Genomic DNA, 16,099 nt, shown 5'->3' on the forward strand with positions numbered 1-16,099 from the left:
GGCTCGAGCCTGTCCAGCGGGGTCCAGCGACCTCCGACAGGCGTACCTTGCGTTGATTGACCACTCTCTCTCGCAACCGGCCCAACGGTCGACACGAGAGAGAGATCACAGCACTGCCGCGGGGACATTCTCCTGCAGCGGCGTGCTAGCGGCGCACATTGCTCGAGTCGCTTCGTGCGCGCAGCGGAGCCTTGCTCCTCGCGCGCCCCCGGGACGGGGTGACGATTGAGTGCGTGTGTACTGCTGAAGGACGACGTGAATAAACGTCTCCTTGGTGAACTTGGAGGCCTATTTCTTTGCGGCGAATCGCTCTCCTCCCAGCGGAGGTTGAGTGCACCGCATCGGTTTCCCAGTGTGTGTGTGGTGACGGCTGATCGGGGCCCTTGGCTCGCGCGAAGCTCGAACCCGCGGTGGGTGGTGGCCTGTGTCCACTTAGGAACCCACAACTGGCGCCCAACGTGCTAAGTCATTGGCGCTTACGCCTTTGATGGCACATTAGCCGAGCAGGTCGCCTTGACGATCACGCTTGCGCACCGTGTCTACCACCCCCAGCGCGGCACTCGGCAGCTACATGTCGGCTCCCTACGGAGTTGTAGCGTCGTTTGATCCGCTGGCTGCTGTTCCTTCGAATAGCTAGACACCGTGGTTGGCCGCGGCCCCCATTGGGGTTTATGGTGACACAATCCAAAATGTTGACCACGTGGCTCCCATTGGAGCTGTATCGGAAGCACCCTGCGGTGCATCCGCTGGTCACATGCCTCAGCTGTGCACGCTTTCCGCCCAGTGCGAAAGCGGTTCGTGTCACGCTGCCGCAACCGGCAGTTTCGAACAGCAGCAGCCGTGCCCCGCGAGCAGTCAATTCTGCTCTGGGAATGGCGAGGCGCTGGCCGGTTCCCTGTGGAAACCGCGCCGCTCATCGAACTAGGAGCCTTGCCTCCCTCGTTCGTGCAGCCCGCCCAAGCCTCCACTGAGGCAGGGGTGCAGTCGCTGAGGCCGGGGCTCCATTGAGCCAGATGCGGAGAAACTTCGAGCCATACTCGAATTTCCCGCGCCCAAGGATGTACGCGGCCTGCGCCGTTGTGTGGGAATGGCCAACTTTTATCGTCCTGTGCCCGCGTGCAGGCACCCTTGACCTAGCTCTTGGGAAAGACTGCCGCGTGGCGATGGGAGCCCGAGCAAGAGCAATCCTTTCGCCTCCTGTCCAGTGCCATTGCCGAGACAGCGCAGCCCAGGCTACCCGACCTGACCAGACAGTTCGTAGTCCAGACTGACGCGAGCGATCTGGGTTTAGGAGCAGTTCTCCTACAGGAATTCGATGGCGTGCTGCAACCGCTGGCCTTTGCCAGCCGCTCCTTGCTCCGAGGGGCGGAAAGTGCACCCTTTGACCCTCGCCGCGGCGCCTCTGGACGCTTCTGATGGGGGGGGTCGTTGTCGCCGACCAGCGTCCGCGCACGTGCCGGTGTATGCGTGTTTGTGGCTGTGGCTGTGGCTGTGTGCGCGCGTAACCATGAGCCAAGGCGACGCCTGTGAGTTGTGCCGTTGTGTCCTTCTGCGTGAGCGCGAGGATGAGAAGGACCCCTCGCTGTGGACAAGGTTACACATCTGGACGCCGCCGAACGTCCTCGCCCGTTTCAGCCGGCGTGAAAGGGGTGCACTAACTGTCTTGTGCCCGAACGTGATGTCGTGTCCAAGGGCGCGAGGTCAGTGCTCTGCCGCGGCCCCGTCGTCATCAACGCACCCTACATCAACGGAAAGAAGACCGCCATCAGTCGTCGGCCCTCCCAACCTGTTCAACTTGAAGTCTGCGAGCGGTGAGTCGCCGACAGGCCCACTGGGCCGCGCCACCGAACTTTGAGGCTGGCATCCACCTGTAACATAGTTGTACAGTTGTATTCACATCTTCTTGTGTACCGTGTATATAATCTGCAAGCTGTTTTGATTTACTGAAGCGTATGCAAGTGTTGTTTGCCTTGTTTTTCCTTTGTTTTTTTTTACATTGTTCTGGCTGGAACTGAAGTGTAGCTAGTTTTTTTTGTGTATTCATTTCTTTATTTTGGAACTGAAGTGTAGTTTTTTTGTGTATTGATTTCTTTATTTTTGGCCGCGTGCTTTGCCGATGGGTAGGAGGGCATTTAAGGAGAGGGGGATGTGGGAATCCTGGCTTTCCGCCGTTGCCGTTGCTCGGCTGTGCCGGCTTCCCGCGTTGTTTCTCCTCTTTCCCTTGCTCCCGCCTCAGGCGGTGGAGAGGCGGCTGGGTGACTAATCACTGTCATTTAGCCACAGCTCCGCCCCGGCTCCCAAGGGCCTTTGCCATTGGCGCCTTTTGGCGGGAATCCGGGACCCGCTCTGGGCGGCCGCGCACCGCGCGACCGTCCGAGCGGGGCCCAGAGAGAGATCCCTCCGAGACAGCGTAAGGTGCGTACGTTACTGTTTTTCCGTGCCGGCCTTTGCCGTTCGGACCAGTGCTTACTCGAGCTCGCCCGCACGTGTCCTCTGACCTGCAGCGGCTCGAGCCTGTCCAGCGGGGTCCAGCGACCTCCGACAGGCGTACCTTGCGTTGATTGACCACTCTCTCTCGCAACCGGCCCAACGGTCGACACGAGAGAGAGATCACAGCACTGCCGCGGGGACATTCTCCTGCAGCGGCGTGCTAGCGGCGCACATTGCTCGAGTCGCTTCGTGCGCGCAGCGGAGCCTTGCTCCTCGCGCGCCCCCGGGACGGGGTGACGATTGAGTGCGTGTGTACTGCTGAAGGACGACGTGAATAAACGTCTCCTTGGTGAACTTGGAGGCCTATTTCTTTGCGGCGAATCGCTCTCCTCCCAGCGGAGGTTGAGTGCACCGCATCGGTTTCCCAGTGTGTGTGTGGTGACGGCTGATCGGGGCCCTTGGCTCGCGCGAAGCTCGAACCCGCGGTGGGTGGTGGCCTGTGTCCACTTAGGAACCCACAACTGGCGCCCAACGTGCTAAGTCATTGGCGCTTACGCCTTTGATGGCACATTAGCCGAGCAGGTCGCCTTGACGATCACGCTTGCGCACCGTGTCTACCACCCCCAGCGCGGCACTCGGCAGCTACATGTCGGCTCCCTACGGAGTTGTAGCGTCGTTTGATCCGCTGGCTGCTGTTCCTTCGAATAGCTAGACACCGTGGTTGGCCGCGGCCCCCATTGGGGTTTATGGTGACACAATCCAAAATGTTGACCACGTGGCTCCCATTGGAGCTGTATCGGAAGCACCCTGCGGTGCATCCGCTGGTCACATGCCTCAGCTGTGCACGCTTTCCGCCCAGTGCGAAAGCGGTTCGTGTCACGCTGCCGCAACCGGCAGTTTCGAACAGCAGCAGCCGTGCCCCGCGAGCAGTCAATTCTGCTCTGGGAATGGCGAGGCGCTGGCCGGTTCCCTGTGGAAACCGCGCCGCTCATCGAACTAGGAGCCTTGCCTCCCTCGTTCGTGCAGCCCGCCCAAGCCTCCACTGAGGCAGGGGTGCAGTCGCTGAGGCCGGGGCTCCATTGAGCCAGATGCGGAGAAACTTCGAGCCATACTCGAATTTCCCGCGCCCAAGGATGTACGCGGCCTGCGCCGTTGTGTGGGAATGGCCAACTTTTATCGTCCTGTGCCCGCGTGCAGGCACCCTTGACCTAGCTCTTGGGAAAGACTGCCGCGTGGCGATGGGAGCCCGAGCAAGAGCGATCCTTTCGCCTCCTGTCCAGTGCCATTGCCGAGACAGCGCAGCCCAGGCTACCCGACCTGACCAGACAGTTCGTAGTCCAGACTGACGCGAGCGATCTGGGTTTAGGAGCAGTTCTCCTACAGGAATTCGATGGCGTGCTGCAACCGCTGGCCTTTGCCAGCCGCTCCTTGCTCCGAGGGGCGGAAAGTGCACCCTTTGACCCTCGCCGCGGCGCCTCTGGACGCTTCTGATGGGGGGGGTCGTTGTCGCCGACCAGCGTCCGCGCACGTGCCGGTGTATGCGTGTTTGTGGCTGTGGCTGTGGCTGTGTGCGCGCGTAACCATGAGCCAAGGCGACGCCTGTGAGTTGTGCCGTTGTGTCCTTCTGCGTGAGCGCGAGGATGAGAAGGACCCCTCGCTGTGGACAAGGTTACACATCTGGACGCCGCCGAACGTCCTCGCCCGTTTCAGCCGGCGTGAAAGGGGTGCACTAACTGTCTTGTGCCCGAACGTGATGTCGTGTCCAAGGGCGCGAGGTCAGTGCTCTGCCGCGGCCCCGTCGTCATCAACGCACCCTACATCAACGGAAAGAAGACCGCCATCAGTCGTCGGCCCTCCCAACCTGTTCAACTTGAAGTCTGCGAGCGGTGAGTCGCCGACAGGCCCACTGGGCCGCGCCACCGAACTTTGAGGCTGGCATCCACCTGTAACATAGTTGTACAGTTGTATTCACATCTTCTTGTGTACCGTGTATATAATCTGCAAGCTGTTTTGATTTACTGAAGCGTATGCAAGTGTTGTTTGCCTTGTTTTTCCTTTGTTTTTTTTTACATTGTTCTGGCTGGAACTGAAGTGAAGCTAGTTTTTTTTGTGTATTCATTTCTTTATTTTGGAACTGAAGTGTAGTTTTTTTGTGTATTGATTTCTTTATTTTTGGCCGCGTGCTTTGCCGATGGGTAGGAGGGCATTTAAGGAGAGGGGGATGTGGGAATCCTGGCTTTCCGCCGTTGCCGTTGCTCGGCTGTGCCGGCTTCCCGCGTTGTTTCTCCTCTTTCCCTTGCTCCCGCCTCAGGCGGTGGAGAGGCGGCTGGGTGACTAATCACTGTCATTTAGCCACAGCTCCGCCCCGGCTCCCCAAGGGCCTTTGCCATTGGCGCCTTTTGGCGGGAATCCGGGACCCGCTCTGGGCGGCCGCGCACCGCGCGACCGTCCGAGCGGGGCCCAGAGAGAGAGATCCCTCCGAGACAGCGTAAGGTGCGTACGTTACTGTTTGTCCGTGCCGGCCTTTGCCGTTCGGACCAGTGCTTACTCGAGCTCGCCCGCACGTGTCCTCTGACCTGCAGCGGCTCGAGCCTGTCCAGCGGGGTCCAGCGACCTCCGACAGGCGTACCTTGCGTTGATTGCCCACTCTCTCTCGCAACCGGCCCAACGGTCGACACGAGAGAGAGATCACAGCACTGCCGCGGGGACATTCTCCTGCAGCGGCGTGCTAGCGGCGCACATTGCTCGAGTCGCTTCGTGCGCGCAGCGGAGCCTTGCTCCTCGCGCGCCCCCGGGACGGGGTGACGATTGAGTGCGTGTGTACTGCTGAAGGACGACGTGAATAAACGTCTCCTTGGTGAACTTGGAGGCCTATTTCTTTGCGGCGAATCGCTCTCCTCCCAGCGGAGGTTGAGTGCACCGCATCGGTGTCCCAGTGTGTGTGTGGTGACGGCTGATCGGGGCCCTTGGCTCGCGCGAAGCTCGAACCCGCGGTGGGTGGTGGCCTGTGTCCACTTAGAAACCCACAACCTTGTGTCTTTTTCTTTTGTTGTGTATTGAGTGGTTGTGTAAGGATTCTCCCTTTTTTTGTGTATTGAGTGGATGTGTAACGATTCATTAGTCATTAGAAACTTGTGTTTTTTCCTAATGACCTATCTTGTATAGTGTTGTGCTACCACAACCCTTCTCTGAGTGGGATTTTTCATATTCTTGTGTAGTAGCGTTTTTTTCTTTTTTTCTTTTTTTTTGACATTCCTGCGGACCCCCATGCCTAGAACTTTCTCCTGGAATGTTGCCAGGCGCTTCGCGCGTGTCGCCACAATGCGTCTTTGTTGCCATTTTGTAGTCTTGTGCAGTAAAGTTTTTTTTTTTTGTCACAACCCTGTGGCAGCTGTACGCTGTAGAGGTTCGCGCTTGTCATCGAATTTTCTGTCGTTACCTCCCTCCGAACACCTGCCGCCGTTTCAAGTTGTAACCAACATTTTTTATTTTTACTTTTATTATTTTTTTTCTAAACCTCTCCCCTCACCACTGTTTGTGTTTTTGTTTTGACACTTTTTTCTGTGCCTCGCGGATGCTATAAAAGCTGCTTGTTTCAAATACTGTACACTCGAAAAAGGCTGGTCCTCCAGCCGAAACGTCGTGAATTAAATCTTGTTATGTTTTTCAAGTTAGAGGAATGAGGGGCTCGTTATAAATATGACAGAAGCCAACAGCCACAGAAACCAAGGGGCACAGGGGATTTTTTATTTATTTACTTATTTTGCGCTGTTGATCAATTTAGATTATTACTGAATATATTATCGCTTAAAGCTAATTGATTAGAAAAGCAGAAGAAAAAACAACCACATGCCGCCGGTGGGATCCGAACCCACGGCCTCCGAATCACGCGTCCGGTGCTCTACCTCTGAGCTACGGCGACGGCTGTCAAACCTTCTGCTTTCGGGGGTAACGTTCATAAGCGGCGGACGTAGAACGTCCTGAGTTACCGCATTCTTGGAAACGCGATGCTAAGTGCGGCTCGGAGGTACTACCGGGGACAATTTTGCCAGGACGCGCGAGCGGTGCGAATGACGTTTCGCTTGCGGCGCGAGTTTTGTATATATATATATATATATATATATATATATATATATATATATATATATATATATATATATATATATATATATATATATATATATATATAAAGCGAAGTATACGCTTCGTTAAAGGAAACATTTATTGGGCTCGACGTTTCGAACGGAAGACCGACCTCCTTCAAGAGTGATTTGTCTGATGATGTTTCCCCTTTTGTAGGTGAGCAGAACATTCACCTGTTCGGTGCACAACCCTATAAAAGGGGAAACATCTAGAGGTGTGCGAATATTCGATAATTTCGAATATTCGATCGAATAGCACGGTATTCGATATTCACTTCGAACCGAATTCTCGGTATTCGAAATTTCGAAGTATTCGTCTCGCGCGAATAGTGTTTCTGGCATGCTTGCCCGATTGCTTTATGTGGTTTCAGTTCCGAGTATTGCCGCATAGATGGCTTTTTTTTATCGCGCTTTCAACGCTCGGGGGTCAGTCAATACACAAATCACAACCAGGTCGGGGTGCGAACCCAGCTACAAACGAAATAAAGGTGAGGGCGACGCGCTCTTGCGGAAGATCCTGCGTTCTGGCCGTCTCCGAGCCTCCCCACTAAGGCTGCCATAAGCCGCGTCGCTGCCACCGTGTCGAGGCAGACGCAAAGAAGGAAGAGCACAGCCAAGGTAGATGTACTATGGTAGCGTAGGCTCCATAGAAGCCCACACGTTCAAAACATGGCGGCTTGTGGTGCGCAGCCAGCGCCGTCTTCGAAATGCGTGGACAACTAAAAACTGACGTCATAATTAAAACAAAAACGTGACGTCAAAGTCACGTGTTTTAGTGACGTCATATACGTGACGTCAGCGTCAGGTGCTTCTTGGCGGGAAAAATAAACTACTGAACGCCGCGACGCTTCAGCGCGACACCCGACACGAGAACGAAGAAAGAAGACACGAGTGCCGACCACCAACGCTATTTTTAGGTAGTCAGTTCTCGTTGTGCCTTTTTCCTTCGTCCTCACCTCAGGTGTCGCGCTGAATGTCGCAGGTGTCGCGCTGAAGCGATGAAATGTGACGCCGCCAGACAGGTTATCGCTCGCACATCGTGCAACCGCACACCTCTTTTTTGCGTACGGGGGCGCCATGGCCACAGACGATGCCCTTTGGGGGCAAAAGCGACAGAACCGCACCCAACGGAACGAAACTAAACAGAAGCGCTGGCAAAAGGCAAAAGCGGAAACTGTACACGAACGATGCACACCAAGAACTCGAGCAACAAGCAACGAGGAAAAAGTAGGGCTAGCAGAATCGAGTTTCAAACAAAAGCAAGCAGAATGGTCAAAAGATATGACCAGGGTATTACATCAGAACACCGTCAACCTTGGCATCGTCCCGCTGCCATTGCCGCTACTCTGAGCAAACGCTGTCATAAATTTTTACTAAGCAAGCGCTATACTTTCTAAAAAAATGCACACAACTAAAATATTGTTACGCCGCGCTGCGGCGCTGGCGCACTGCAGTGCAGCGGAAAGAAGAAGAAGAACTCGGTGTGCGCGAGACCGTGGTGGAGCCCGCCTGACGCTGACCGTCCAGTGACGTCCCCGATCCCGACTTGTAAATAAACCCGTTCCCGTCCTCGCAACTTCGTGACACTTGGTGGAGGTGGGGTTTTGACGTCCTGGACCCTATCTCCGTTCGCAGCAGCCGACGCTTGGCCGGGCTACCACCCGAATTTCCCATTATGGCTACCCGCAACGGCACAAATCCACCACCTGCCAGCACCTCTGAGCCGGGTCCACAAACCAGCCGGGACAGCTCCGAACAGGTCAGGTTCTGGCCGCCTCAGCGCGAGCCCCGCATGTTTTCTGGCGCTGCGGACGAGGACGTCGAGGAGTGGCTCAAGCACTACCAGCGTGTGAGCAAATACAACCGCTGGGACAAGTCGATGCAGCTTATGAACGTTGTTTTCTTTCTTGCGGGAACGGCACTTTTATGGTTCGAGAACCATGAGGACGCACTAGCTACATGGGACAGTTTTGTCGACGAGCTCAAGGCGTGTTTCGGTGACACGATATCGAAAAAAAAGAAAGCCGAACAAACACTTGCCCAACGAGCTCAACGACCTAACGAGACTTGTACAACGTACATTGAGGAAGTCCTAAAGCTGTGCTCCACTGTAAATCGCACCATGACTGAAGACGACAAAGTCGGCCACCTCTTAAAGGGTATTGCTGAAGACGTCTATCATTTCCTGATAACGAAGGACGACCTCGCCAATTCGTCTGACGTCATTCGTCATTGCCGAACGTTTGAGGCCCTCAAGACTCGGTCTGCATGCCATGCATGATGATATTTCTGCTGGTCATCAAGGGTTTTCTCGCACGTTACACAGGACGCGGAAACGCTTTTACTGGCCTGGCCTTTACAAGTCAACTCAGCAGTACGTTGCAGGCTGTCTGCAGTGTCAACGCTTTAAGCATCGCACTGCCTCGCCCGCCGGCTTGTTGAAACCGATCAGACCACCTTACTCCCCTTTTGAGAAGATCGGGGTCGACTTGCTTGGACCGCTTCCCAAGTCTACCACGGGCCAACGCTGGATTATAGTTTGCGTCGACTACTTGACTCGCTACGTGGAGACAGCTGCTCTTGTGTCCGCCAAAGCAACAGACGTCTCGTCCTTTTTGCTACACTCGGTGATCCTTCGCCACGGAGCTCCTCGTGTCGTAATCAGCGATCGTGGGCGCCAGTTCATTGCCGATGTCGTGGAAGAACTCCTACGGCTCTACAATTGTGACTATCGTCATTCGACACCCTATCATCCGCAGACGAATGGCCTGACGGAGCGCATCAACCGCACCCTCACGAACATGTTGTCCATGTATGTAGCGGCCGACCATAAGAACTGGGACACTGTGCTACCGTTTGTAACATACGCTTACAACACCGGAACACACGACGTCACTGGATACTCCCCGTTCTTTCTGCTCTACGCGCGCCTACCACGCACCTTTCTGGACACGATTCTTCCTTTTTCTGACCATCGTGATCCGTCCATTGCGCAGACTCTCTGCCGTGCGGAGGAAGCGCGACGACTAGCTCGCCTCCGAACACTCAGTGCACAAGTTCGCACCAAGAGCCGTTACGACAGTGGACACATTGCGGTGACGTATGAGCCCGGTGACTACGTTTGGCTGTGGACGCCACTGCGTCGACGGGGCCTCTATCAGAAATTCCTCGCAAAGTACTGCGGCCCTTTTGTTGTTCTGGATCGCCTCAGTGACGTTAACTACACAATCGCCAAAGTCACCCCAGGCAATCGCCGCTCTCGCAAGGTCCAGGTCGTTCACGTCGCCCGTCTTAAACGCTGCAGTCACAACGCTGACTAACTCGCTCGAGGTCGAGCTTCGACTGCCCCGGGCGAAGTGTTACGCCGCGCTGCGGCGCTGGCGCACTGCAGTGCAGCGGAAAGAAGAAGAAGAACTCGGTGTGCGCGAGACCGTGGTGGAGCCCGCCTGACGCTGACCGTCCAGTGACGTCCCCGATCCCGACTTGTAAATAAACCCGTTCCCGTCCTCGCAACTTCGTGACAATATTTTAAAAAGGAATCACTGCAATTGTTTTTGAATGCTTTTGAAACACAAAATATGTCCTAATTATTTTCCTCTTCTAGTTGTTTGTCCACTCATTTCATTTTGGCGCTTTAGTTCCACCCATAATTTGATGTCGCTAGCACTTGGTTCTGGACCGCATTCGGGCTCCGGCTTCGCGACCTATTTCAATAGACCTTGGCACAGCCATCAGTCGTCTAAGCTTCAAAACAAGAAACCTCAGTTTACTGCTGTTGTTGTTGCGACTGAGCGAAGGATGAAAAGGAAAGTGCACGGGCCTGCCGACTGGCTCTAGCCGAGCCACCACCGCTGCCACGTGCAGATAGAGGAGAGTTCAAAGATAAGAGGAAAGAAAGAAAAGAAAAGAAAAAAGACGCGCGTCACACAACGCAACAACCGCGTCCGCCGCGGCGGATGCTGGCTGGAAAAACAGATAAGCACCGAAGCCGCGCCCGCTCCACCGCCTCTCGATGTCAGCTGGCGGTGACGTTATCGATGAGCTCGGACGCCGCAAGTATTCGAACGCGGGCATCGCTTGGCCGCGTTCATCGCATCGCGCCGATGCAACTCGATTTTTTTTTCCATTAGAGTTGCGGAAAAGATTACCAGATAGGACAGTTGCGAAGATAAACACGCAGCCCTACCGCGCTATCGCTTCACCCAGTCAGGAGACGAATCATGCGTACGGAACATGAGCGACCGTTCTCGGCAGCTTTCAAGCAAGCCATCATATTACCGGCGGAGGCGCGAAAAATTCAGCGGCAGCGCGGGGACTCCATGTCGCCGAAGTGTATACTTACGTCAATGGGAAGGGCGCCTTTAGCGGGTGATAACGCCAAGCTTATTGTGCACCCGTGGAGGATTACTGCCGTTAACGCTTGGCATCGGGGAGATTGCGGACGTAAAACGTGACTGCCGAACTTTAGTAGAACGAAATGATCGCATCCATCTACGACTGGCGTCTTTTCTTGCTATTCTGACTGCTTGCGCATTGATGGGAACGGAACGCCGCCGTAATCAGGGCATTGAGCCATCTTCGGTGGTGTGCCGAACTCCGTCGCCGCAACTCGGGCACTCCGGTAGTTGGAGGCCGAGAGCATTCCTGGAAACGCGATGCTAAGTGCTGCTCGGAGGTACTACCGGGGACAATTTTGCCAGGACGCGCGGGCGGTGCGAATGACGTTTCGCTTGCGGCGCGAGTTTTGTACAGTATGGTCCACTGTTAAAGGGAACCTCGCGCAGCGTGGCCGCCGCGCTCCGCGAAGCGCTCCTTTTGAGACGCGGCGAGAATCGGCGACACCAGGCGCATGCGCAGTAACCGTGGGAGGTGGAGCCAGCCCCGCGTCGTCTGCTACGGCGCTCTTTTGGCGCCTGGCTTCCTTAGGTGGAAACTCTGGAACGCGACGGCTGAATTGAACATAAAAACCAGATTTTCGTCGCAGCTACATAATGAACGTGCGTTTCATCAATATATTTTTTTCGTTTGTGACTCTCCTTAGGCATTTTTTCCGCGATGCAATATCGGGCCAGGAGGGGCATCTCTAGTTCTCGTCCACTTTCTGTTCTGAACCCACGAAAGCAACCTCCTGCAGCTGCGGCGGGGCTATTAGTGCATTTGGTCCGCCGCCGTCTCGAACTGACTGCTGCCGGACAAAGTGAAACCGTTGGGAAACGAACAGCGTTTTATCACCGCCGTCTGCTCCCTGGGAAGTAAGAAATGCCGCATCATCCCTTTTGCGACCAGGCTGCTTTAGAAATCAACGGCTTTCTGGTTATCTCCAGATAAGTTTGCGTTCTGCCTTTATTTTAGTCTTTCATGCGAAAGTAGTTCGAAGAACGACATCCTTGGCGTGTGGCGGCGGGGCTGCGCCGCTCTGTTGCAGACCACACGTGGCCGGCTGCTCATTCCACGCTTAGTACCCGTGTGCCTGGTGCTGCCGATCGTGCACTCGGACATTGCATTATGCGCGATTCCCAATTTTGAAAAAGTGTACCCTCATTGTTAAAGCAAAATGAACCGGAAAATTTTTTTGCATGAAATTGTGGGTATTTCTGCATAATTAACCTGTCTCGTTGCCTACAGCTGCACCGTTTGTCGTTCTGGAGTACCAACACCGGAACCATGTCGGCGATTCATGTTGGGCGGCTGACCAAATGCACTAATAGCCCCGCCGCAGCTGCAGGAGGTTGCTTTCGTGCGTTCAGAACAGAAAGTGGACGAGAAATAGAGATGTCTCTCCTGCCCCGCTATTGCGGAAAAAATGCCTAAGAAGAATCGGAAATGAAAAAAAATATATTGCTGAAATGCACGTTCATTACGTAGCTGCGACGAAAATCTGGTTTTTATGTTCAATTCAGCCTTCGCGTTCCAGAGTTTCTACATCAGCAAGCCAGGCGCCAAAAGAGCGCCGTAGCAGACGACGCGGGGCTGCAGCTTGTGGGTTTCTACGTGGACACAGGCCACCACCCACCGCGGGTTCGAGCTTCGCGCGAGCCAAGGGCCCCGATCAGCCGTCACCACACACACACTGGGACACCGATGCGGTGCACTCAACCTCCGCTGGGAGGAGAGCGATTCGCCGCAAAGAAATAGGCCTCCAAGTTCACAAAGGAGACGTTTATTCACGTCGTCCTTGAGCAGATACACACACACTCAATCGTCACCCCGTCCCGGGGCGCGCGAGGAGCAAGGCTCCGCTGCGCGCACGAAGCGACTCGAGTAATGCGCGCCGCTAGCACGCCGCTGCAGGAGAACGTCCCCGCGGCAGTGCTGTGATCTCTCTCTCGTGTCGACCGTTGGGCCGGTTGCGAGAGAGTGGGCAAACAACGCAATGTACGCCTGTCGGAGGTCTCTGGACCCCGCTGGACAGGCTCGAGCCGCTGCAGGTCAGAGGACACGTGCGGGCGAGCTCGAGTATGCACTGGTCCGAACGGCAAAGGCCGGCACGGACAAAACAGTAGTGTACGCACCTTACGCTGTCTCGGAGGGATCTCTCTCTCTGGGCCCCGCTCGGACGGTCGCGCAGTGCGCGGCCACCAAAGCGGGTCCCGGAATTCCCGCCAAAAGGCGCCAATGGCAAAGGCCATTGGGGAGCCGGGGCGGAGCTGTGGCCAAATGACAGTGATTAGTCACCTAGCCGCCTCTCCACCGCCTGAGGCGGGAGCAAGGGAAAGAGGAGAAACAACGCAGGAAGCCGGCACATCCGCGCAAAGGCAACGGCGGAAAGCCAGGATTCCCACAAGCTCCACCTCCCACTGTTACTGCGCATGCACCTGGTGTCGCCGATTCTCGCCGCTTCTCAAAAGGGGCGCTTCGCGGAGCGCGGCGGCCACGCTGCGCGAGGTTCCCTTTAACAGTGGACCATACTGTACAGCCGTTTCCATTCTTGCTCGAGGGAATGCTAGTCTGGGAATGTAAAAATTGCTCTTCCAGTAAAAATTGTTCTTCACTCTAAGTGCTCTTTTAAAATTTTGAAGTGTGGTTTTAAATAAAGCCTCAGTGCAGTGTGTAATGGCATCGTGTGTTGGGAAAATAAATGGTTTTGGAAATGCCTACTGTCACTCAGCCTCTTTTTAGTGCCAGAAGTACTATTCGAACTATTCGCTTCGAAATTATTCGAAGAAAATCGCTATTCGCTTCGAATAAAAAAAAATTGCTGAGGCTCAGCTTGGCTAAGCCTGGGGAATGCGAAGCATATTAGTGGCTAGGCTTGATAATACATGGCTTTCCTTGGTTGAATACTTGGTCATTTTAATACAACCACTAGAAGCCTTCGTCGTGGGGGAAGACAACGGCATGGCTACAGCGGAACGCCGACTAACCCCGAGACGCGCGTTGGGTGAGCGCCTGGATTGCCGCGGAAGCCGCGTCTGCCTGCCCGGTGGAGCGAGCGTTTCACCTACACCGAGTGTGAACGCGCGTTCGAAATGCGCGGGTGTGACGGCTAGGGGTCCCACGGCGACGGCGTGAGTGGTAGCTCTAGCAATATGCTTCGCATAAAAACACTATTCGCACACCCCTAGAAACATCATCAGACAAATCACTCGTGAAGAAGATCGGTCTTCCGTTCGAAACGTCGAGCCCAATAAATGTTTCCTTTAACGAAGCGTATATATATATATATATATATATATATATATATATATATATATATATATATATATATATATATATATATATATATATATATATATATATATATATATATATATATATATATATATATAATCAATTAGCTTTAAGCGATAACATATTCAGTAATATTCTAAAATTGATCAACACCACGAAGTAAATAAATTAAAAATCCCCTTTGCCCCTTGGTTTCTGTGGCTGTTGGCTTCTTTCATATATATATATATATATATATATATATATATATATATATATATATATATATATATATATATATATATATATTGCCTACACTGGCTGCTAGGTGTGTACGCTTGGAGAACATAGGCGCATTATTTCAAATTTATTCCGCACTTAGCGGGAAAGCGACAATGTCAAAAAAAAGCAACAGCCTGACGCCACTGACGGCCTGCGGAAAATAGGATATATATATCTCAGTTCTCAGTCATACAAATTTAAGTTAGCTCGTGCGTCAGTCAAACATTTCACATACTACATATATGTGGTCAGATACTTGAAAGCATTTTATATATGAATGTTCGCTCGTCTGAATTCACATAAAGAACTTTTTTTCGTCGAAACAATGGGGTTCAGCATGGTATGTAAAATTTATCGCTTGGAAGGGGGGACCCCGCCCCCTACTCCACTGACGGCCTGCGGAAAGTAGGATATATATGCGTCAGTAAGGGACTGCGTTAGGGCCTCGGTCGCAAATTAGTTCTCGGTCCTACAAATTTAAGTTAGCTCGTGCGTCAGTCAGAAACATTTCACGTACTACATATTTAGTTCTGGTTCGGCTAAAGTATATGGCTTGTTAAGATACGTCCTTTACCCTTTTACAACACAGCACAACGCGAAGGTAAACGCTTGACCTTGCCAAAATAGGCTGTGATTTTAAATCTCGCATTCTCTGAGCCAACGCATTGAGCCATTATGGGCAAAGGACTGTGAGATGTGGGCTCGCGGGAAAATATTTATAAGTGGTCAGGCAAAGCAGATCAGTCACTTCGCCTTTTGCGGTCTACATTACAAACATGCGCAAAAGCGCCTCGCTTTCCACTCTGCCGCAGTGCAGAAGCCGTTCCACTGGTGTGCCTTTGAGCCCACGTCGATCAAACTCTTGCCGTGCCAACAACCCTTATGATCGCCGAAAAGCGGTTAGCACCTGCCGCTTTAGAAACTAACTGTGACACAGGCGTACTGCCGACACCATACGATAGCTTTCCGGCACTGATTCTGGGGCGGCTGATGCCAGAAATGCTCACGATTAGTTCGCATTACCAGCTCGTATCATCCGTGCGCTTCTCTGGAAGTACGGAGGCGTCGGCGCGCATTTCAGAAGAGTCGCGCAAAAAATAAGTACGCGCGCGCGCGCGCGCGTCGATTCCGATGGGCCTGCCGCGGCAGCAGCGCGGGGCATCTCCTTACCCGTCGAAGTGCACCCTGCCGTCGGGTCCCTGCGGTGGCTCGGCGGCGGACGTGGTCGCAGAGGCGAGCAGAGCGCACAGCGGGAGCAGCATGTCGGCGCGCCGCCGCACTGTGCCGGGCGTCGTCCGCGCGAGCAGCGGGCCAGGCTAAGACGAGAACAGGTTCGTTTTTGTCCCGTTTTGCGTCTTTTTATTGCTGCACCGTAAGTGCGACAGGTCACCAGGCCAATGCAGGTCACCTCGTTCATGTCGATGACGCCCTCCTCCCGCCTCCAGCCATGCGGGTCCCCGCCGGTATACAGATGCGTCCACTGACTGATGGACCCGGCGGTGACCACCATGAGCGCAGCAGCTGTCCGCGTCGGGCCGAACGGGGCAGCGCCCTCTCCAGCAGCACTCTGCCTCATAGCGCCTTTCGGCAGGTGC

At 54.1% G+C, this 16,099-nt stretch overlaps 1 protein-coding gene across 1 annotated transcript in view; it reads right to left on the minus strand.

Moving 5' to 3' along the window:
* LOC149351523 (carboxypeptidase B-like) overlaps positions 1–15,766 on the minus strand; it is a 38,323-nt gene extending 22,557 nt beyond the window's left edge. Inside the window, exon 1 of the mRNA XM_089577040.1 lies at positions 15,675–15,766. Coding sequence (XP_089433166.1) covers positions 15,675–15,766 — 92 coding nt within the window. The remainder of the gene's footprint in view (positions 1–15,674) is intronic.
* Positions 15,767–16,099: the final 333 nt, after the last annotated feature.

The sequence above is a fragment of the Amblyomma mixtum genome, chromosome 3, assembly GCF_055824585.1.
Source record: "Amblyomma mixtum isolate Tamu chromosome 3, ASM5582458v1, whole genome shotgun sequence".
In the NCBI taxonomy this organism is placed as follows: Eukaryota; Metazoa; Arthropoda; class Arachnida; order Ixodida; family Ixodidae; genus Amblyomma; species Amblyomma mixtum.